This window comes from Fringilla coelebs (assembly GCF_963513975.1).
Source record: "Fringilla coelebs genome assembly, chromosome: 13".
Classification (NCBI taxonomy): Eukaryota; Metazoa; Chordata; class Aves; order Passeriformes; family Fringillidae; genus Fringilla; species Fringilla coelebs.
Genome location: NC_140039.1, coordinates 12,828,038 through 12,851,017, shown reverse-complemented (window position 1 = coordinate 12,851,017; position 22,980 = coordinate 12,828,038). Strand labels below are relative to the sequence as shown.

Below are 22,980 nucleotides of genomic sequence, written 5' to 3'. Positions count from 1 at the left end.
GTGTGGTCACCTCTCTGCAGGCAGAGCAGTGCAGAGCACCGTGAAGCTCTGGCACTGCTGGCTGCTGACCTGCTGCCCGCAGGCAAGGGGTGCCCCAGCAGCGCTCCCCGTGCCGGCTCCTGCACGTGGTGCTCCTGGGCAAGCGCCTAATGCTGCTTCCATGCCCAAAATAAAGTACAAATCACCGCATCTGATTCCTTCTAAAACATTGATGTGAAATACAGAATAGTAAATCTCACCTTTCCAGATAAAACCCATTCTTCTACTTCCCAATAAATTGAGTGATCCTGTATTATTTATTGCCTGCAATTTCCATTCCCTGAAGTACTATAAACCTTTCAGAAAACTATACATTCATAAAAACTGCAATGGAAAGTCATTTGTTCTAATCAGCCTGCAGGAACTGAAGGAATCTTTTCAGTTTATTCCATTTTCATAACTTCACTGTTTTCCCTTGACATCAATAAAGGGACAAAAATAAGCCTTTATATTCAATTATTGTGAAATGCACACCTATGCAATGGAACAGTTTGCTGAGAATGATGGCTCCTTAGTTAATTAAAAAGTCAGTGGCATAAGTCATATTAAATCATAGCTAGTTTAATAATTTATATATATTTTTATTATCAAAATCATAGACATTCAAAAATAATAACAGAAAGAATTATTCTAACAAGTGCCTTTTTAACCAAGATTTTCTAATGAAAACAATTCAGGAGTAACTCATAGCTTTTATGTTAACTGAGATGTCAGGCATATGTGGCCAATTAATTCCCCACATAACTCAAGTAACTTCAGCTGGCTCTGACCAGTTATTTTTGTGTTGATACTGAAATTTTCACCAGAACCAGGCAAACCAGCAAGTTTGTTCCAGATCACAACCACTCGTTGCTTATACATGCCATTATGAGTATAGTCCTAAAAAAATCATGCTGCAGATTATCCTGCTTGATAGCTGCCAGCCTCCCCCGTACCTGCACACTGGTTTTGATCTCTAACCTGACTGAGCTCGTGGCAGTGACCCGAGGATTGAGCTGACATTAGCTCTGCAGGAAGTTTTTAATCTGAACGTGATTTTGAGATAGATATGCATCACTGTACCTGCAACGCTTTCCAGTCACCACGGAAAGTTTCAGAGGGCTAACACTGCCACAAACCACAGCAGCTCCACACTCGCCCCACTGGCACACTGGTGGCCTTCCAAAGCAGGCACTGTGACAGCAGCTGCCTATCAGGCCATGATCTAAAGAGGGACTTTAATCTCCACAACGTTAATCATTATAACTTTCTATTGGTTTTTAAACCAGGCCACTGGTGGCACGAGCACTGCAATACCTCGTGACCAACAGCAGAGAGAGCTCACAGAAGGAGAAAGTGAATCACAGGGTGATGGACCATCACCACTGCACGGGGATGAAGGCAGGACATGTTCCACCAAAATAACTCCTGTTGGTCACTGCTAGAGACATGGTATGAGATAAAGCAGTAACGGAACAAAAATGGTAGGGCCAGCTCTGTAACAGTCTTTAGGCACTTCGTTGCTTTTGGGCTTAATTCACAGCAGCTAACTTGAGTTGAGTACCATGAATGGAGATTTATGGAGGTGCCTCTAAAAGGGATTCACAGCAGCCTTAACTTCCCTGAGAAACCTGCACCTCACACCAAGCCCCAAACAGGCACCATCCTGCATAAACTCCTGGAGTCCTCTCTTGAGGAAGAAAAAAAAGTGGACATAACTGCTTTTCTCCCAAGAGGTGGTTGATGTCTTGCTGTCTCTGCAACAGCTACCAGTTATGGAGAAAGCTCATTTTTGCCTTCTTTTGCTGTTCGTGCTCCTTGAATCCCTATCTTGCATCTTACTGGAGCATGTCACAACCATCAGGCAACAGGCTATTCTGGGCTGAGGAATGGAGGGCATTTGGATCGTCTCATGGAAGCTGTTCTTCACAGGGGTTATTGAAACACTCATCAACAGAGGGGGAGAGCGTGCAAAAGAGAGAGGCTCACACCTAGTGTTTAGGGTATGCTCTTTTTTTCACACAGGTTTTTGGTGAGCCAGTGGGACAGCCATAAACCTGCTTAAGAGGGCACAGAGATATATAGATTCATAGATCCCTGCAGGATTAGGTTTGAAACAGGAGCTTAACTGCTCCCCATGGAGACTGATACTGGAAATACCCTGAAACAGACCACTGGGAACACAGGCTCCCCTTATGTAAAAAAACCTAAGGAGACCTGCAGCATTAGCCACCTCGAAGATTAAAAACTCTTCAGGATTGCAATTTTTTGCAATCTACTTTTATCTCGTGACACAGAGGTCTTTATTTTTCTGCCAGCTCTAATCCTCTTGCCTGAGGATTTACTTTGACCCAGGTGTTAGTCAGTTCTACCCAGAGTTTGGAAGGCTGACCAATTGATTGCATTCTGTAAACCCTGACTCTCCCTGGGACAAGGTGATCACCCCATGGTTTGTCCCAATTAGCAGCACACAAAATGTGAAGTGGTGCCTTTCCAGACTCTTCCTTTGTAACTGAGTGGAACTGCGTGATAAAAAGGGATTTCTAATTTGTCTCAAGATACCCCAAATTATTGGCTGTGCTTGAAGACCTAATTAATAATTGTAAATTGCACTTCAGCCTTAGCTGGAGTGTGGTGACAGATTGTGATCTCTCCCTTAGCCCATGAACCCTCAAGGTCATGCTTCCTTTTGGGGGTGTTTCACTGTATGGGTGGCAGGAGAGGAGCCACCAAAACTTTGGTGCAAGTCACCAGCTCTCAATAGCGGGGCACACTACCTATCCAAGGCTTGCACAAAATTAGTAACAGCCCAGCCTTACTGTGTACAGACTTGCTAAAATCCCAATTGTGTCTGGAGGACCGCAGCTGTGGCTGGCAGGCACGTACTGTCCACCAGTACCACAGGAACTGTCACTAAGAGGCCACCTGGGACTGTGGTCCCAGCCCATGTCACGTTCAAGGGATGTTGGATTTATCCCCCTTTGCTGCCAGCCATTGGTGTCCACCCAGCCATTCCCAATTACAGGAACTGTCTACAAAGGCTGCAAGGGTGGGGGGTATGGGCGATTCTCCCTGGTGAAGAAAAGCCAAGAAAACTAAGTTTGTTTAGTGAAAGGCATTGTCTTTTTCCTTAATGGGGTTGGAGTTTCATTTCCTTTAGCTATGTCCCACTGGGTGAGGCTAAAATGGCTCTTAAGGGAAATAGTCTGACAGAGATGCTGAAACAATATGTTGTCACCGCCCAGGTCAGAACCAGAGAATAATAGGTTATTTTTACTGTATCACTTAGTGGGGATGGTATCCGAGATCTAAGTCCATCAGATTCCCCCAAGGAAATATATTGTGAAAAAATGCTCTTACAACCACACAGTCCAAAAGGAGTGATCCAAGTCTGAGGCATATGTCTGCCTCCCAGAGACACACGTCTGCCTTCCAGGAGCCACATCTGACTGTGAGTGTACCCCCTCCAGGAAGCTCAGATGGCCCCAGGAAGCTTTGGCTTCATCTGATGAACTCAATATGGATAAATAAAAAGCAGCAGTCAAGCCTGCTATTTATGGTGTGCCCCTAGGCTGAGCCCAGTCACACTGCAAGAGCCTGATCCGATGGCAAGGGGAGAAAAAATCCAGACTGAGCCAGGCCCAGAACTGCTCTCACATATGCTGGTACAAACCCTCATTAACTGAGGATGGAGGAATCAATTATCAAATCGATGCTGGTAAAATATGGAAAAACAGAACAAGGGATCAAGCATGGGCACTTTGTACTTCTCAAGTATCTGCTCACTGGTGCAGCCAGGAGGCCCTTCCACAGAACAGCCACGTGTCTGTGCCTTGCACAACTTTCATCAGGTGAAATACCCTGCAATAACCCAGGCTCTCTTGCTGCTCCCCATGACTGATCAGTCTTTGATGCACAGGTGAAAATACCTCCATAAGAGGAGCACTTTCACAGCCAGCTTGGCTTGGGCCATCCCCTGGGCTACAGCTATCAGGAGCCTGCACCTCAGATAACCCATACCCTTTAAAAAAATACTGGCATTGAAATGTAATCCCTCATAACACACAAAAAACATGAGGGGTAGAGGAAGGAGAAGGCTGCACAGAGGGGGCAGACGGTGAGCGATGCCCATGAGGGAAGGCCACCAGCACAGCCAGGACCTGCTGGTTGACAAAACAGACACAACTCCCAATACTGCTGAACCACTGACTTTTTTTGTCAGACAACCTGTGGATTACACATCTGAAAATACACTGTGTTCAGTTTTTGCTTTGGGATTACAGTAATGATCCGCTCCAAGCTTCTTACAGCCGAAGACCAGTGAGCAATGCACAGCAACACCTTCCAGGAGGAGCCTCGAGGGCAAGCACATCATGGATGCCACCTCATTTAATAGTCACTGAAAATCAAATCTTTCAAACAGTATTTTTCCAAATGCTGATGGAAATGAGAAAATCAAAGTCTGCCTGAACACACAGATATGTGTTTGTAAATATTTACACATGCTAAAATGCATGCCCTGTCTTGCATCTGAACACCAGAAACCACAGCAAAGCAGGTACCTATTTTTTGGCCAATGCATATAAACTTTGATTAAAGCAACAACACACTGAATTGTTGACTAGAGTGGTAACTGAATGGGTTTTTTTCTGGCTTCTCTTTCTGTTGGAAAATGAAAAGCAAAGTACACATTCAGAGTGTCTTTCACCTTGATGGAAATGTTGCTTGAAGAATGACTGTATGGCTGTACCACTGATTTTATGGACTATTTTTGCAATATGATGTGCATCATCATTACTTCTGCTTTTAAGGACCCTTTTCTAGTAAGTTCAGCCTGTGCAGAATGTATATCTTGAGCTTCTCAGTGCTGTATCATCCTTTTCTGCCTCAATGACTTTTGAAAGACATCAGTTTACCACATTATAATTAATCCTTCTAACCCTGTTTAAGCTCAATGATTCTTTAGACATTGCCATCTCTCTTATTTTTCTGTCATTTATTTTGTATTCTGCAAATTGAAATAAATTTTATTCCCTTAAAAACTGAGCTTTCTTAGAACTGCCAATCTATTTGTGGGTTGGCTCTTTAAAAAAAAATTATTATTTTTCATTCACATTCATGAATATTTCAAAATTAGATGCCCTGATTGCTGGATCAGAGCTGGTCTTCAAATAAGCAGCTTCCACTTTCATTGAGAGCAATGGAAAAACTGCTATTGATTTCAACAGTAGTAGGATCAGGTCCCAAATAAAACTGCATTTATTATGTTTGGCTCATTTCCTAGGATTACTTGGAACTTTGAAAGCTGTAATTCTTGATGTTGACAGCTCTCCCTCCCTCCCAGGGCAGTGTGGTTAAGCCAATCGATACATGATTAAAATAAACAGCCCCTTGATCAAACTCATGGCTTCAGTGCGTGTCTTTCTGATCTGGAGGGAGAAAAAGCCTTTATGTCTGCCAGCCCTCAAGGCCCCACCAGTAACCAAGGAGCACCTGACTTCATTTATCGTCCCTAATTCATATCCAAGTTCATTCTGCTTCATTGAACAGGATACCTACAATTTCTGAAAAATAATACCACTCTCTTTACTGCACACACTCAAAAGTGCCTCTAAAAACTCCCTGAACTACAGCTCACTGTTCTGTCTTTAATGGACTCCTCTTTTTCTGTATACTTTTCCCTGGGTTTGGGTTGTTACTTAAAGCCCAGAATCCATTTGTCCTTTCTTCTTAGTTTTTGCTCCAACTTTCTCCATCTCCCTTCTCACTTCTTCATAATTTCCTTTTCTTTCACTGTGATGCTTTTTTTAGTCTTCTAAGACTGACTGGAAAATCTGCTACTGAAAATTTTCTAGGAGGAAAATGAACTTCTTTATAAAGCTGAAGCCTACTCTGAAAGAAAAGCCCAGGGCTTAATGCAATTTCTTTTTCATCAGTTGTGGTCTGGACAAAAGGTATCTTTTTTCCCTACATGTTTTTTTTTTCTTGCTGCTGTTTCCATTCATGTTCTTCAAATGCTTCAAATAGGCACCATGTCACAGCACCGAGCTGTTATAAAATCCTGCATCTTTGCTCAGATTTCAGCAGCAGAAAATCTGCAGTCACATAATACTCTAGATGCTCATTTTGTTCTACTTATTTATGTCAAAGAACAAAGCAGTTACAACTAAACCCGGAACAGGAGGAAACGAAAAACTCCTTTTCCGTTGTGTGGGGTGGAAAGGAGGAAAATGAATACCCACAAATTCCAGTGGATTTCAGAGGGAGCATGACCCTGACCCTAAACAGGGGCTGAGGCAAAGATGATGCTCCCCAGCCTGAGAGATGGAGCCTGATTCCCAGGAGATGGCACAGGGCAGTCCTGGCAGTCAGCAGGGAGGAGCAGGGGATGCAGGGGAGGTCTGGCACCCTGAGCCACACCTGAGTCATGAGTCTGGTCATGAAATCCCTGTGGCATTTCACAGTAGTGCCTCCTGTACCCCAAGTGTCCTGCCTGGAGAGCCATGGTGCTCCTGCTCTGTCCCCTTCTCAGAAAAGCAAGCCCAGGGGTTGCTCTGGCAAAGACAACCAAGGGGAAGGAGCGAGGGGTTGTCAGAGGCAGAGAGACTGAGGGGAAACTGCTGGTAACTCTGTGCAGGAGAACAACCAGTTAAAACTTGGTTTGCTCACGTGAAGCCAACTGCTGACCCAGTTTAATGCCTCTGGGTGTGCCAGCTCACAGCCTCCTGACTGCCAACAGGCTGGAAAGAAGCACCAGCTTCCCACTGCCATCCCTGCCTGCTCCACCAGCTCACCCCCTGTGGAAGTGGAAAACCATTACTGCTCTGGGTGACACCACCTCTTTGTCCTTACGAGAGGGCCCTTAACAAAATGCATTCTATCCATGTGGCGTAGCAAGCTGATGGCTTTCCAAGCAAGATGGGCATTGTTGAAGAAGATTCAACAAGCTGCACACATCCTCAACTCTTCAGACTCCTTGCACCCTGAACTTAGACACCTTCTGACCAAGGGAAAAAGCATGGTTGTATTTTACTTTCAATTCTGAAGGTCTGCATCTGAATGGATTGCAATTCTCTATCAAGCCCTGGTGTCAATTAAGTAATTTCTATTGCCAGAAATAAACCATATGAAAATCAATTAAGGGATGTCCTTCATCCTGCTATAAAAAAAGGCAAACCCCCTAAAGCTCACAAAGCTTATGAACTCAAACAGTCAGTGGTATGCACTGTGCCTATTGAATTTTTTGCATGTGATTAATAGTGTATTGATCCTATGTGACACTTCTGCAAGGCACTTGCAACACATGATAATGTCAGACAGCAATTTCCATGCTACAATAATGGAGCACTGCCCCTGAGCAGGGAAGATAAACAATAAAGTAGTCATTTAGTGAGGCAAATGTGCAATAAAACATATGAAATCATTATATCAAAGTAGTTTTTTCTTGGAGATGAATAATTTCACCCTCACCTATTTTTTCTTTCATGCTAATTCTAAATTTAGCCTTAAATTAACTGAGTTTACCAATTCAGGGCTTTCTCACAATGGAGGAGTACTGTACTTTTTATTTTGTTTTCTAACTAAGTAAAAACCAGATGGATGTGTAAGATTACACATTTTTGGAGAAACAACTAGAGTCTTCTATACCCAGCAATGGCTTTGATCAGCTGTTGCCATACCTGCCTAGGCCTCCCCCACACAAAGCCAGAGTTGTGTTTTCACTGCTTCTATCCATTCATCTTAAACAATAACTGAGGACAGATTTTTATCCCACCTGTGGCAGCTGTACAAACATGTCATACAGCACCTTATTCCCAGAAATCTAGATCCTCACACCATCAGTGGAAGGGAACAATCCTTTCTTCTTCTTTGTTCCCGTGCCCCATCTGCCCAACACCTGATTTTTATTTTTTTTTTCTAGAGTACATTAATGGAAGGAAGAGTTGTGCAACACAGCACTGTGGGTGGAAAGCAGCCAGCCAACCTGCACCAGGAAAACAGCTATTACACGCACGCGATCCGCAGCGTTAGTCCCATTACAGGGCTATAAAATCTGGGCAGGTTACAAAGCCCTGAGGGCTGGGCCATGAGCACTAAAACTTAATGGTGAGAGTGAGCTACTTTTGATTTTAGCCTTGACTTCTCCTCCATGCTGGCAGTAAATATCAGCAAAAATACGACTCAGTGACAGAAATGAGCTGTAATCTTTTAAGAAGTGGAGTATCAACCCTTTGCTGATGAACCAGGGTACACAGGTGACTGGGGTGCTCTGCCAGGGCACCTCTTCTCACAGGCCTTCAGCCACAGAAATTTCCTAAGCACCTTAATTTATTGTTGTTGTTTTCTTTCCTTCAAGCAAAAACAAGAGAGAAAAAAAGGGAACAAAAACTTTAGGCGTATGAAGTTTCGCACAGGAAATGAAATTGAAACCACTGACACGGCAGCACAGCAGCGCGGGTGGGTCTGCGGGAGACGTGCAAAAAGAAGAAGTGGCAAAGCTGATGAACAAGCTCAGGGAGAGCACAACTTTGCAAAACAGACTGGTGAAACATAGATTTTCACACACAAAAAAGTGAAGCTCTGTAGCCACTCTGATATTTATTTGCTCTCCTGCAGCTGGTGCCAGGTGCTGGCTCGCACGGCGGGACAATGGCATGTTTTGTTTAATCCCAGAACAGCCTTGGCTCTGTATCCAGCTGCAGCCCCGTCCTCTCAATTTCCCTGGCTGCCCAGAGCTACTCACTGTGCTCCTGGAGGGCATTTGAGAAAGAATACCACTATGTCCTACAGGCCTTGCAATAGGCATTATTTGATCAAAATAAACAAATAACGTTCTGAGTTGCAAATAGATCCTTTGGTACTGACCACTAAACCACTGTGCTTTTAAATACCGTGCGATTCAGACTGATTCCCAACCAGAGGAGCATTTTCAGTTTAGTTTTGCCATGGGTCTCTGACATTTGCTTTCACAAATCGAGAGCTGTGCTCATTTTTATGTCAAGAGACATGAAAACCAAACAGTGCCACAACAAACTTTTGCAAGGAAACTAACACATAAACCACTTCTGCATACCATGGTCTGCAAAGTGCAGAGCACACACCAAGCAGGAACAAAACCCTGGGCTCACACACTACTTGGACAAAAGCCTCACAGAATTCACTCTCAAATTACAGCCTCCAAGGGGAATTGTATTAGAGCAAAGGCTGACTCCAATACAAGACACAAGTATCTACAGTCCCATCTTCATAGCAGGGTCAATCTCACAGCCTACAGGTACTTGTTACTTGTTTGTTGTTGGCTTTTGCAGGTAAGCTTCCCCAAAGACAGCATGACAATATGTGAACAGCCTGAGTATTTTTCTCCATCTCTTCTTATCTTTTCAAACAAATGCTAGCTGATGGTTTCATTGCAGGTTGCTTTTATAGTCCTGGCCTGCCTACTATAAACTGAACTTAGTCCTGTTACCAGCTGAGGATTTTTCTTAGTGCAATTTCATCTTTGTGAACACATTAAATAGGATACCAATATGGCAAATAACTTTATTATCGAAAGCTGTCTTCATCATGACTACAATTATTTTTCACTACTTGGTTTTCTTATGCAAAAGTTAATAATGGACAGGTGGGAAATTGTTTGCAGCTTAAACAACAGGCACCTGACAACCAGCTGAGAAAGTACCAAAACCACTTCACATGCAAACTACTGGTGGAAAGTCAGAGACTTCCTCTGGTTGACTTGTCTGAATTTTTGGAGGTGACCTTTACAACAGCTACACGAACTTGTGATAGCTTTACTGAAGGAGAAATCACCTAGGTGATTCAAAGTCAGATGTACTGCTTAAAGTTCCACATTTGGGTACTATCTGTCCATGAAATTTGACTTGTAACCTAGTGCTTGTGTACTGCACAAAGAGCAATGGAGAAGGGAACTTCAACCCTACTGAGCAACATTATCTCCCATGACTCTATTCCCTCTAGCAGGCACAAAGCCCTTTTCACACTTGAAAGAGCAGTACCTTGCATCATTTAAGCAGGATCTGTATGAGGTGAGAGTATTTATGTGGTTACAGAAAAGGGAGGGCAGCAATGAAAGCAAGTCCATCCTGTTAAATCTTGATTTTAGAACCCTGCCTTGTATAAAAGGGGACAACAAAATCTTCTGGTTTCTCCTGTTTATTCCTTCTTCAATCCACTATGGTAGTCCCATTTGTAAACTTCACTTTTGATAGAACCTCGTGAGAGACCAGGTGTTTACATAAACAATATACTTGTTGATACAGTAGAGAGATGGAGAGAAAGCACCTTATCTTGTCAGACTTGAAAGAGAAACTCTATGAAATATTCCCATTTCTTTTTCCCACCAAGGGAATTTTTGAAAGGCTTTTTTTTTTTGCCTTAGAATAGCTACATCACTGTTCAAAACCCCCTAGGCCGATATGGTGAATCTGAGTGCGATCTTGCTTTCTCTCAGCACAATTAAAATAACATTGTTCGGACAAAGGGTGTTTTTTTGGCTAACATACGGGCTGACCATGAAAATTTGCTGCCCAATGGAGCTGGCAGATGCCCCTGTGCACGTCCCAGCTTTCTGGCAGCCAGCTGCAGGGCTGGGAGGGCCTGGAGCTGAGGAGCAGATGCTCTGTGCAGCATTAACTCCCTCACGTGGTTACGGCCGCATGAGGAAACCAGCACGTAACGGCCCAGCCAGGGCACTTGGTGGCTCACTAAATCCTAAATACCCCAAAGCTCTCTTCAAGGCTGCTAGAGAATGAGATTTGCCACTGAAAAGGAAAAAAAAAAGGTGATATTTACTTCTAAATACTTCCTGATATAATTATGCTTTAAACTCTTCAATTGATAACTTCAGTTGGAACTTACTGGAGATTTGAAGAGAACTCAAGTGAAATCCTGCTATAAATTCCAAATAATTTCGGAGATACTCACATTTCACCTACCAATCTTATCTGAGGTCACTGTTTACATCTTGATATTGTTCCCATGGAAGTAAAACTCTGTCACCTCACTGACCTTCAGGAGGTTTCTCCTGCTCTAGGCAGGTATGAATGACAGGGAGGGAGGAGTTAATGACATGCACGGCACTATGGCTGAATCAGTACAGGAAATGGGTATTAAAGAGAACCATAAAGTAATTCAGGGTAGAAGGCATTTCTGCAGGTCACATTGCCCAGCCTCCTGCTCAAAGAAGGGCCAGTATCAAAATCAGACTGGCTTGCTGATGGCCTTATCTGGTCAAGCTCTGGCCAGGTGTGGAGACTGAACAATCCCTGTGCAAACTCATCCCACTGCTTCACTCTGCTCAGGATGAACAGTTATTCCACATAAACAATCTGAATGTCTCTATTGGACAAAGAAAGAAGATGAGGAGGAAAAGGGAGAGGAGGATTAATACATAATGACAAGTTGATACCAATGGAAGGCTCACTCTTCACTCTTCTGGTACTGCACACACAAAATGCAAGCAGCTGGAAAGCAGAAGATACTGAGGGGGTCAGTGGTGAGTGACAATGGGTAAGCTCCAGGTTAAGTACAGAAAAAGCAACAGTCCCTAGTGGCAGCATATCAGACAATACCCATTTTATTGTCAGAGTAAAACATATTCCTTTAAGAAAACCAAACAAAAGGCCTTACTGAGTGCTTCAATGCATGCCAAGCAATTATTGCTTTCCACAATGTGTCCTGTGACTCACTGTGCCACAATGAACGGGCATATGGTGTTCATTCAGGGTATATAACTCACACATTAGCTCTGAAGAGCTAATAGTTACTTGGGCCCTAGTTAATTTTGGGGGTTTTTTAATTTCCCCATGGCAATGCAATAAATGTCATGCTTATTATTGTATTATTATTTTTTAAAAGTGTTTTTAGTGGCAGGCAAGTGTCATTAACGCCTCAAATCTCTCGTATGCAATGAAAATCAATTCAGACCAACTCTGGCATGCAAAAGCACATAAATAACTGGTAAATACTACCTGTGGTCTTCTGGGTCCAGATTTGACTGATGCCAAGAGCAATCAACTCCTTTTTGGCTGCAAAGGATAGGAGGGCACTCAATACCTTGCAGAAGGCACTCAGTACCTGGCAAAAATCAAGCTTTCTGTGTGCCAGCTCCCCATGAAAGAGCAAACCACGAAACACGTGCAACAAAAAAGGTTCTCTTCTCTTGCAAGGGAAGGCAATTTCCTAGAGAGACACAGAGCCAGCTCTCTGTAGGGTGTCAAATACTATTCTGGTCTGGAAAGGGGGCACTTTCTCTTATAAAAGGAAACATAAAAAGTAACAAAGCTTCTCTCTTTGAGTGAGTCCGCCCAAGAGCAGTCGACTAGAAATCCAATTTTTATCATGAAGAAAACACCAGAGATGCTTAAAGGCAGAGACTGAGTAGGGGCAGAAGAAACTGTGTGCAATTACAAGAAAATTCTTCTCTTGTAATCAAGATACCTCAAATGAGCCCAGGCTGCACCATGATTTGTGAATACAATCAAGAAAACCTGGCTCCAAGAGTGCGAATGGAGCTTTCCACCATACCAGATGACTTCATGGGGGTAAGAATCCTGTAGAGGTAAGGGCTCCTTAACACTTGTACACATTTGACAGAAGTACACTGAAGCCAGTGCTATTCATTAGCAAAAGTGGATCAGAAAGATGGAAGTGGCTAATTCAGATTTTGTCCATGTAGGGACTCAGAGCTGCAGCAGAAGTGAACACCAGCAGGGCTGATTCCTGAAAAAGGGGGCCTGACTTCTGACATAATTTGCACAATAAAGCAATAGCAATGCTACTGGAATCAACAAAACTATGCTGGAATAAATCAGTTGAGAATTATATCCTGGCTTTGTATGCCTTTGAGCTAATTTCATAGGTATAAAACAACATTAACATCTCAAATGTGACTTGGAAGGCAAAACATAAACACTTCAGCCTAAAGCTCTACTGCTTCTGATCCCCAAGGACACAATTATTCCTTCAGTGGTTTCCTGTATAGACCAAATGCAATGATTACCAATACAAATATTTTTCCCTGTTTTTTTTTTTTGCCTTACAAAAAGCATATTTGGACTGTGTCATCTCAGGTGTTTTCTTTAGCATTTAACACAACAATGATGGAAGAATATGGGCATGGCTTTACTATGAATGGCTGTGGGGAATAAGGACCTGCTCTGCCTATTTCCTCACCTTGAATCTCCTGAACTCTTTAGCTGAGTGGGAGATAGCTGAAATTGTGCCTGAACCAAGACTCCCAGCATTTGACCTGCACTTTTTTGTCACTGCTCTGTAGGTTCTTTGCTAATGATCACAATATATTCCCCATCTCCTCATAAACATCTTTATTAAAATATTTGTTGCATCTCACTCAGCTAGCTTCCTCTAGGAATGTGTTCAAGAAAAGGCAACAGTACATAACTATTACATAGAACTCAGGCCTTTTTCCAATCAAAAGTCATATTCATCTGTGCAAAAATATCAAAGTCTTCATTTCACCCAAGAAAATAAAACCAGCCTTTAGGTAATAACCACCTTCTCCTCAATGCAAAGACCCTCCTGCCAGAGAAGGAAATGCTGCCCTTGACCGAATCCCAAATGTTCATTCTCTTATTGGCTATTTCATGACAGTGTTAGCTAGATTTTCATTATAGAGTATTATTTGTAGCTGCTGTTTTCATGAAGCAGCTGTAATAAACAAGTGAGATTTATGTTCCTTTTAAAATTGCTTGAAATAATTAGCGTTGTTAAATTTAGACTCTGAAAAAATCTGAGCCCGCTGATTTTTCTATTTTTTTAATAAATACAGAAGCTACAAAGCAATCTACCACCTCCAGTCAGGCCTGGGTCAGAATAGTATACATGCCATACAGCAGCCAAAATGTGTTTCAGATGAGGAAATAACCTAACTTCTCCAAACAGCCTTTTAAAAGTAAATGATGGTTGTGCTGAATGAAATGTTTTAGCAATTGCACTGTGTGCTATTTTTCTCCAGCCTGAATGCAGACAGGAGTTTATTTTATTCCTGTTCTGGTCTGTCCAGGTACAAATGGGCACCCTGGATGTGGATCACACTGGTGAGATCAATGGAAAGCAGGATCAACACCGAGACCCAGACCCAAACCAGAACCTTGCAGCTGCTTCCTACCTTGATTTATGTGCATCTAAAGGCCCTAACCCACGTCAGACATTCAGATGCCAAACTCAGAGTTGTGGTTTGCCCTCATCTCTGCATCATTTACTTTTTCCACTCACTGCCCCTCAACCACAGCTTGCTGTATTGACAGTCCAGACACTTATTTAGAATAAGCAAACACGGTGCCCCCTCCAACCCAATTTGGCTGTTTCACAGCTGGTGCTGCACCTCAGAGCCTGATCCAACAAACCTGCTTCGTGACAGCACTGAACAAACATCCTCTAAAAAGCCTTCCACTCATACTTGGGGGTTTTTGGGTTGGTTGTTTGGTCAGTTCTGTGGCTCACCAGCCTTACAGTATTTTTTGTGGAGCAGGTGACACCACCTCAGTGGTCCAGGTTTCCTCAGAACAGTGGGAAAGACAAGATGAAATCCCAGGGGCCAGGACAGAACCTTAACAGCTCTACAAGAGAGGTCTAATGTCCAGCAGATGCACAGCCCCAGGAGAGGTGAGGAAAAGATGATCTGCTGTGGGAAAGACCACATCATGCCATGCACATAAGAGGTACAGAAAAAATATTCTTATTGTATAATGAGGAAAGGGACAAAAAGAAGACAAGGAGAAGGCTACAGCTGCCAATTTTTATGAACTTTTTTAACTAGAGGAAGGAAAATCAGGGAAGATGTACAAATAAGAATGATGAAGCTGGACTAACATGCTAAAGACATCTGTAATAGGTATTGAAATATAAAAATTTTAAGTACTTTTCTCTACATATGGTAAAACAGTAACAATTTCTATGTAAATGATAAAATCCCAGGGCATTAAAATAAATCATGGTAAACTGTTTCAAAATATTCCTGGATAAAATAAGTGGCATGCAATGGGATGGGGATTTAGTGTTAGGAAGTATAAAGCCCAACATCCCAGGAGAGCAGCAACATTGCCTGAGGAGCAGCTAGCAAAGCCATGAATCCAAGAATAACCTAAAGGTGATTGCAGCTAAGATTAGCCAAGTAATAGAGTTTCTCTGTGTGATGCTTCTGAGTGATGCAGAAGGGTCAAAGGCTAAGCTGTTTCTGGATGTGGACAAGGGAAGGGGTGATAGGAAATCTAAAGCATAATGCTATGTCAAAACAGCCACAGTGAACAAATTATGAGTTGTTCAAATCTCCACAGATTAGCAAGGAGATAGAGAAATTAAAGGAAATACAAATAAGGACAACAAAAGTGATCTAAGGAGAGAGTAAGAGAGCTAAAATTAATATGTTCTATAAAAGAGAAGACTCCTGGGCTGAGATCCAGCTATAAATACCTTCCAGGTACTGTGTGTAGAGGAAGGTAATTAATCTAGCTCAAAAGATAGTAAGACAAGAAGCAATTGCTTGAATTTAGGAATGGAAAAATTCAGGATATATAATAAGAAAAAGTTGTTTGAAGAGACACATTTGCTCAACAGGGCAGATTCCCAAGGTGAGAGCTAAGGCACATTTACTGTATGCAGTCCAGAACAGATTGTATAAGGATGGGGCTCTGGGAAATTTTGCCATCACGACTTTCTAATGTCCAAAAAGATCACCACAGTCCAGTGTACTGATCTTCCAGTCATGCTCTTTTATGGGTTATCTTCAAGACTGTGTCTCTATTTTAAAAAAACCCCGAAACAGCGCTCAACCTATACATGCAGGTAGTGACAATACACGTACACCAGAGCTCAGAGCTGGGGGTTTGCAGCACTCCAAGGTGTATGGCAAACCTCTCTGCCTCTCTTCTGCCTGTGCAGTGGTGTGGACAATGTCAGTCTATTGGGTGCTGGGCATGAGAGTGTCAGCAAGAACAAAAGCACTGACCCAGACCTCAGATTATGCCAAGTCCCTCAACAGTGAGCTCAAAGGCCAAGTGGGAACTACCTCTTGTGATACTCATGGTGTTCCTCAGCCTTGTGTTAAGACATCCTGCACAGAGGCTTGCAATGCCACTGCATAAATTATGTGCTTTGATTTATGACTAACTGAAAACCAATGCTAGCAGTGTTTAACAACTCTCAGGAGCTCCAAACAGAAAATAAAGAAGAATATAAAATAAAATCCCCAAAACATTTGCAACAGACCTTACCATTTTCAATGACAAACGGGTGTACACAAATGTGAGGAACATAAAACCCAAGTACCCTTAATACCCTCCCTTAAACAAATCCCATCCCAACTGCACTCACCAATCGGGACTTCTGTCCCCTCCTCAATGTAGATGGGCAGTGGTGATTCCTCCATAGGATGAGGCACTGATGGAAAGTAATGAATTGTGGTAGTATTTGTCGCAAAGTCACTAAAATAAGATGGTCCCTTTCTTATCATTACAACTACAAATAGCTGGTTACTATCACAAAGAGCCCCTTCTCAAAGTGGTCACCTCCTGTCACAGAGACCGGCCCAAGCCATGCCTGAGGGGTTAATCCCCACTGAGCACTCACTGCCACAGGAGTCAACTCTCCAAACAGGACCTGGGAGAGATCCCTGTCCTGGATGCTTCACCATCCTGCCTTTTCACTATAACCTCAATACTCCCATCCCTGCAGTTTAGCTCACTTTTGGAAACTCCCACCATTGTAGAAGCCAAGGGAAGCCAATGCACAGACAGGCACAAACAGAGTTATCGAGTCAAAGTCATAATACTTCATGCACAGAACCAGAGGAGAGAGGCTCTGGCGCTCAAAGCTTCCGTTAGCCATTGAAAAGCCACAGCATGTGATGGAAGGCTGCGCTGCAAATGGCCTCTGGACCACTGACTCTTCATTACTCATTTCTGAGTGTATGTATTGGACTTAGGAATTTTCTTTGGGATACTGCAACCTCCAAGCAAAACTCTCCAGATCTGCACTGCAGGGTTATTCTGCAATTTCCATACACCCTACAGTCACTGCTGTAGGGTTCATCTCTTTGGATTCTTCTCTATTTGGGGGCTTCTTCCCTTAAGGGGGTTTTTGCTTCACCATTTCCCATTCATAATCTATGGGAAGCATATGCTTCACAGGATTTTTAAGAGATTTGAATTTCCCATTCTAGAATGAAATAATAATGAGCTACAAATGTTGAAAATGTTCATTCTCAAAAACCTCCTGGATTTTTTTCTTCTCTGTTACCTTTTAAAAAATGATGATGTACCTTCTCCAAGATACAAATGCTTAACCTAGTCTCAGCTAGGATTCTCAACAGCAGGAAAGGTGGATTCTTTAATCCTTGGTGGAGCACCCTTCACTTAGTACTGGATTTCTTTGGTTTTGGGGTCTTATCCATAATACCAGCCAAAGAACACGTGGTTTAAAGCTATTAAATAAAGCATCTAACAAGGTTTCTGCTAGCAACACAACCAGAATAAAGAGTGTTTTCAACAGATGCTTGACTAGCAACAGGCATAGTAAGAACCCCACAATGATGTTTTGCAGGATGCAAAGGGCTGCCAGCTCCTGCCTGTCCATCAGCCCACCCCTTGCTCACGTGGAAGATGAAGGGAAGCACAGGGGAGAGGAAGAGCAGAACACGGTTGCCTACAGAACTACTGTACAAGCCACAGAAATCATGGTCTACCGGGACGCCTTGCGCAAGCCACTTTTATCTAGAAGCTGAACTAACATTCCAGCTCAACAATAGCAAAAAAACATTTGTTACCACACGGCATTTTGCTACATATTAACCAGCAAGTTGCTACGCAAGCATAATGGAGTGCTGCAATTCCGAGATACATGTTGTTAAAAAAAAAAATAAATTGATTTATGGGAAATCAGCCTGAGGTGAGTGCTCGTGGGCTTGCCATGCCACTGGACACAGTACATGCTCGGAAGTTATGCGAAGCGGGCCCTGCATTGAGAACAATGCAGTCGTTTTCCTTGCTAAGCTAATTTTGCATAAAGGCAATGAGAGTCTTCATCTATGCAGCCCCGTAAAACATTTAATCAGATTTATTTACTAGGAAGAAATACCAGAGCAGAGCTTTCTATACTACTCAACAGTTTTCAAAGCTGAGATCTGTGGGAAAAAAAAAACCAAAACCAGGTCGCTAGATGGTGTGGAAAAAAACCTGTTGGGTTTTTATGACGTGCAGCTTTCTCAGTCCCACGAGGAATACTTTAGCAGGCTCCCCCAGACTGAGAGCCAGGCTGGAGCCAAATGCTTCCACAAAACATTTGCAACAGTACCCACCAATGGCTGGTGGCATCTACTCTTGCTTTAATGGGCATCACCAGAGGTTGTAGAGAAGGCCTGAAATGCCCACAGGCTATTTGAGGCCAGGCACACACAGACACTCTGTCTTCCCCATACACACACATGCACACACCTGCACACAACAAATGGCTCTATGGGCAGAACTTGGATTCTGTAGCATCCAAGGCACAAAAGCTGACTTTGTCACAGCGTTTGGGGAGCAAGGACTCTGGGGTGCTAAATCAAGCTCTCACTTATGTGTCTCCTCTGCTTTGGGCAAACCATTTTAACATTATCCCTCCAGGATTTACACACCAACTTTATGAGCATGCTGCTTAAATGTCTACAAAGTGCCTTGCAGCGTTTTCTAAATTCTGTAGTGATACACACAGAAGAACTGCATAGACAGATTTAAGATATCAGTTGCTGAGCATTATTGCTGTATAACTACAGCCTATTTTTACATGCTCTATACTTGGTTTCTACAAACAGATGGTAAGTGTTCAGTATTTTAATGTTTTAATGATTTTTTAAGCCTTTTTGTAATTTCATAAACAAGCATAAATAACACTTACATGAAGAAGAATCTCTGCTGAATGTATTTTCTTTTCCTGTTTGGAAAAAAAAAAAGAGAGAAAGAAAAGGGAAAAAATAGTTTAAAGGAAAAAAAATGGGTCCAGCAAAATAAGTCAGACATGTTCCAATGCTATAATGCACTGTGTTTTCTGAATTTCATCAGGAAAAAACTCCTATTTGAAGAACACCAAGACACTGAATATAGTACCAATGTCAAAACAGGACATCATTTCTCCTGTGTTTCATCCTATATAGAACATCACAGGAGATATATCCCTCTAAATAGCAGGACAATTACACTGCAGCAGTGAAATAAAATACAAATGCCCTGTGATCTGGATCAAAAAATGAAAAAATAAAAGAACCTTTAACTACACTCCAGCTCAGCGATAACCCCACGGCTCAGTGTATGGGTTGTTCTCCTACCTAAGGACAAGGGACTTAGAGCAACACCATGAAGCAAGGCCCTCCTGCTGCATTTTGGCACAGCAGGGTTGTTTGTCCAGGCCAGTGCTGAAGCACTGACTGCATTCAAGCCCAGGCTGGGCAGCCACGGCAGCGAAGGCATCCTTCAAGGCTGTGACAGTTCTGAGTGACAGAGAACCACAACAGGAAACCCAGCAACTGCTAAAATGGGGAACCTTCCCAACAAGCCTTAACAGCCACCTCCTGCAGCCACGGGACTGCCACCCTGCTGCCACCCATCCAAAGCTTGCAGGCATTTGATTCACACTCCCCTTCCACCAGCCGAGCTGGGGGTTCAGGGGATGCTCTTGGAACAGGGTTTAGGGCTGGCACTAAATGGTTTTTTGCTGGTGTAAATCTGGACACATTGGGAAAAAAAGAGACTGACAGAACACAGAAGATGCTGTAGGACATCAGCCATGGTTTAAGAGTCATGGACTGGCAGCACAGCAGCTGTTCCAACAGCAGGTTTTTGGGGGAAAATGAACAAGGAAGTGAGGAATGTTCAGTTAAATTCTACTGTATTAATAGAGTAGAATATGTATCAATATTAGCTTGTATCAATATTAGCTACTATGTAAGCAATTTAAAGTTTACATGCCTTGGGATGTAAACAAAGCTCACACAAATCAATTAAATCCATGGTGCTACAACAGCTGAGGGTTCAATTAAATAGGCATATATGGAAGAAATTCAACAAATATTAAATCACTGCATTTTCATCCTCATGCTTTTCTTCCAAGGGCCAAGGACCCAATCCTGCAAGCAGCCCCCCTAGAGTGCCATTAGAATAAATTTTAGTTCCATGTATAGAGCTCTTACTGGAGCAGACACAGGATTACTTTTTTAAAAAATAACCCTGATCCATTCTGGTCATTAAGTTAGTGATGAAACGAAGTCGAAGGCACTAATCTGACTGGGTAATCTATTCAAAGCTTCACTTCTTAAATGATCTACAATTTATTCATATGACCAATCAAATAAACATTACTTACAAAAGGCTGCAACTACCACGGCTTTCCCATCCATTTTTAAATGTTGTAATATGGCTAAATTTAAAAGCAACTAATCAGCACAATCTTTTCAGAGTTGTTTGCCAGCATGATTTAAACCCCACGTAGGGCACCACTGCAGAGACTCCCCTTACTGGTGGAAGCGGCAGCACTGCCATTGGGGCATTGGTGCAACATTGCCCCACTGCCCACTGGAACAAAAATATGGGGCATTGGAGAATATAGAAGGGGCAAAATTAAAATAATAGGGTTGTGCTGCTAAGCCTTGATGTGCATTGATGACAATCCTAGGAAAATCACCATCTGGAAAGTGCCCAAGAGTCTCTTTGGACAAGTCCAGCCCATAGGACCTGGCTGGAAGCCACTAAGATACGCTAAGAGTATTGATTTAAAAAAACCCTCACTGAAATATTAGCAATTATCAGCTGTAAGACAAGATCCTCACCAAGGCTTTACAAACAGAACTCCACTCAGGCATGGGAGGTTTCCCAAGCCCTCTGCAGCAAGAGCAAGCCAACCTAAAGTGTCTTCCTAGTTTTCCAGGACAATGTGGCCCCACTGTTTTTGCCAGCATTTCACACCAACTGAAGTCTCCTGCCATTGCCCCAACATTTCACCTCTGACATGAAAGCTCTAGGCAACCCATACAAAAGCTCCACATTTGAAACTACCAATGAAGAGCTGTATGCCCAATTTTGTTTCTGGTTACAGAAAAAGAAAATAAAACAGAAGTCGGTAGCATCTGAAAGATTCCAAATTTCTACCTGATTCCAGACCAAGATTCCTTAAGCAAACAAACCAAATGCCCCAGGATTTCGATGCAGCCCCCCCGAGCACGCATCCATCCTCTCGGGGCCTACAGGTATCACGGTGCCACCTGCGACCTCCTGCTGCTTGCCAAGCGTGACAGAAACGAGCCCTCGCAGCGCAGGTGGGAGCAGCAGGGTAACAAAGGGCAGCAAGAAGCGGCCCCTCCTCTGCGGGCCGGGGTCCCGGGCAGCCCCGGCAGGGGAAAGGTGTCTGTCGCCCTCCAGTGGGCACCCAGGCAGAGAGGGGCGAAGGGGAGGGGACAGAGGTGGCAGGCAAATAAAGAGAAAAAGGACAAAAAGAGAACATGCAAAGCAGATAAGAGACAGTTGAAGGGGAAACAGGAAGATACTATCTCTGAAAGTAGCACAAATGAAGTTTCCAATGTCAGTTTCACGAGGGCAGCACAGACATCCTCCTGCCACACTCGTGCTTCGGACTCGACTTGGTCCGGGCGAGGGAGACTGTCACTGTCACGCTGCTGGCTGCCTCAGCTGCTCACACATTTTGCTTAAAAAAACCCCCAATAACCTTCAAGGAAACCTTTCCGTAACACTTGTGGCAAAGGCAGGCAATGCCAGAAAGCAGTCAGCTCGGCTGAACGCAGACCCAGAGGTAAACACCCGGCTGTCAGCAACCATCAGAGCTCTCACCAAAGCCTCTCCCATCGAAATTCCACAGCAGCAGGTTTTAACGGGCTGATTTACCCTCAAACCTAAAGCCATAAAATCTAAACCGGTAGCAACTGTCACCCGAGCCCTGAATTACACGGCCGATGACATGTGTCCCCGTCAGGACTGCCCCACTGTTTTGCTAGTCCAAAACTCAAAACATTTTCACATGCAAGCAATAAAAAAAAATGCAGTTACCAAAATAGCACTATCAACGTAACCAGCTCCTCTCGGCACATTTTCTTAATGCCTTTCCCAATACGGTTAAAAAACATGGGAACTCATCAAAAACCTCCATCTTTACACCTTGGCACAAACTGTGCTGGAATAAGTGTGGGATTGTATTTCTTCATGTTGCTCTCCCACTACTTTCCCCCTTCTTTTATTTTCATCTATTCTTCCCTTTAAACATAGCTCTTATTAAACAGCAGAAATCAGCTTCTACAGGTTTTAAATACCAAGTTTTGCCACTCTTGGAGCTGCCTAAGGACAACACAGCTTGCCTTCAGTGTCATAAATAACACATACTCTGCACATTTCTTCGCCTGGGTGAAATAAATTCTCCCATGCTCTTATATGGAAACCTTGTGAGTCCTCCCACATACCTCCTGCTATAATACCAGGCAGCAATGGGCATTCATTATCTTAAAGCCAGAGGGTGAATTTTGGATCCAAGTTATCCCCAAACAAACCCAGAATTATCACCCCTTCACACTACGCTGAGCTTGGTAACCTGCCCTGTGTAGTCCCTATGTTTTATTTCTAAGCCCCATCACTACTTTGATTTCAGCACGTCAAGAACCCACAAAATAAAAGGAAAATGAGGGGAATAAAAAGGAAAATGAGGGAAATCACAAGAAAGCAGCAGCAGCGGTATTACCCACCAGGTAGGCCCATTAGCATCAGATGTAGCATTGCCTGTACCAGTCTCTTCACTCGAGGTTAGCGCACGGCAGACAGAGAAAGCACAACGGGGAGGGGTGGGAGAAAAATGGGCAAAAATAGCCGGGGAGAGAAGCGTGCGCCGTCGATGTGCTGGAGGGCCGCCAAAGGGGAATGGCTGAGAATGTTATCGCCAAAAAAAGTTAACGCA

General features: G+C 43.3%; 1 protein-coding gene across 9 annotated transcripts in view; it reads right to left on the bottom strand.

Annotated features, from left to right (window-relative positions):
• Nucleotides 1–22,980, bottom strand: part of SLC6A6 (solute carrier family 6 member 6) — an 88,946-nt gene that overhangs the window by 34,128 nt on the left and 31,838 nt on the right. For 2 of the 9 annotated variants that reach the window (XM_084214657.1, XM_084214656.1), the window contains exons 2-4: nt 18,931–18,966; nt 16,372–16,437; nt 12,009–12,065 (exon numbers count right to left, since the gene is read on the bottom strand). In XM_084214657.1, the coding sequence (XP_084070783.1) occupies nt 12,009–12,065; nt 16,372–16,426 (112 nt within the window). In that variant the 5' untranslated portion in view covers nt 16,427–16,437; nt 18,931–18,966. Of the gene's footprint in view, nt 1–12,008; nt 12,066–16,371; nt 16,438–18,930; nt 18,967–22,771; nt 22,867–22,980 lie in introns of those variants that run through there. The other 7 variants (XM_084214659.1, XM_084214658.1, XM_084214662.1 and 4 more) reach the window with 5 other exon arrangements.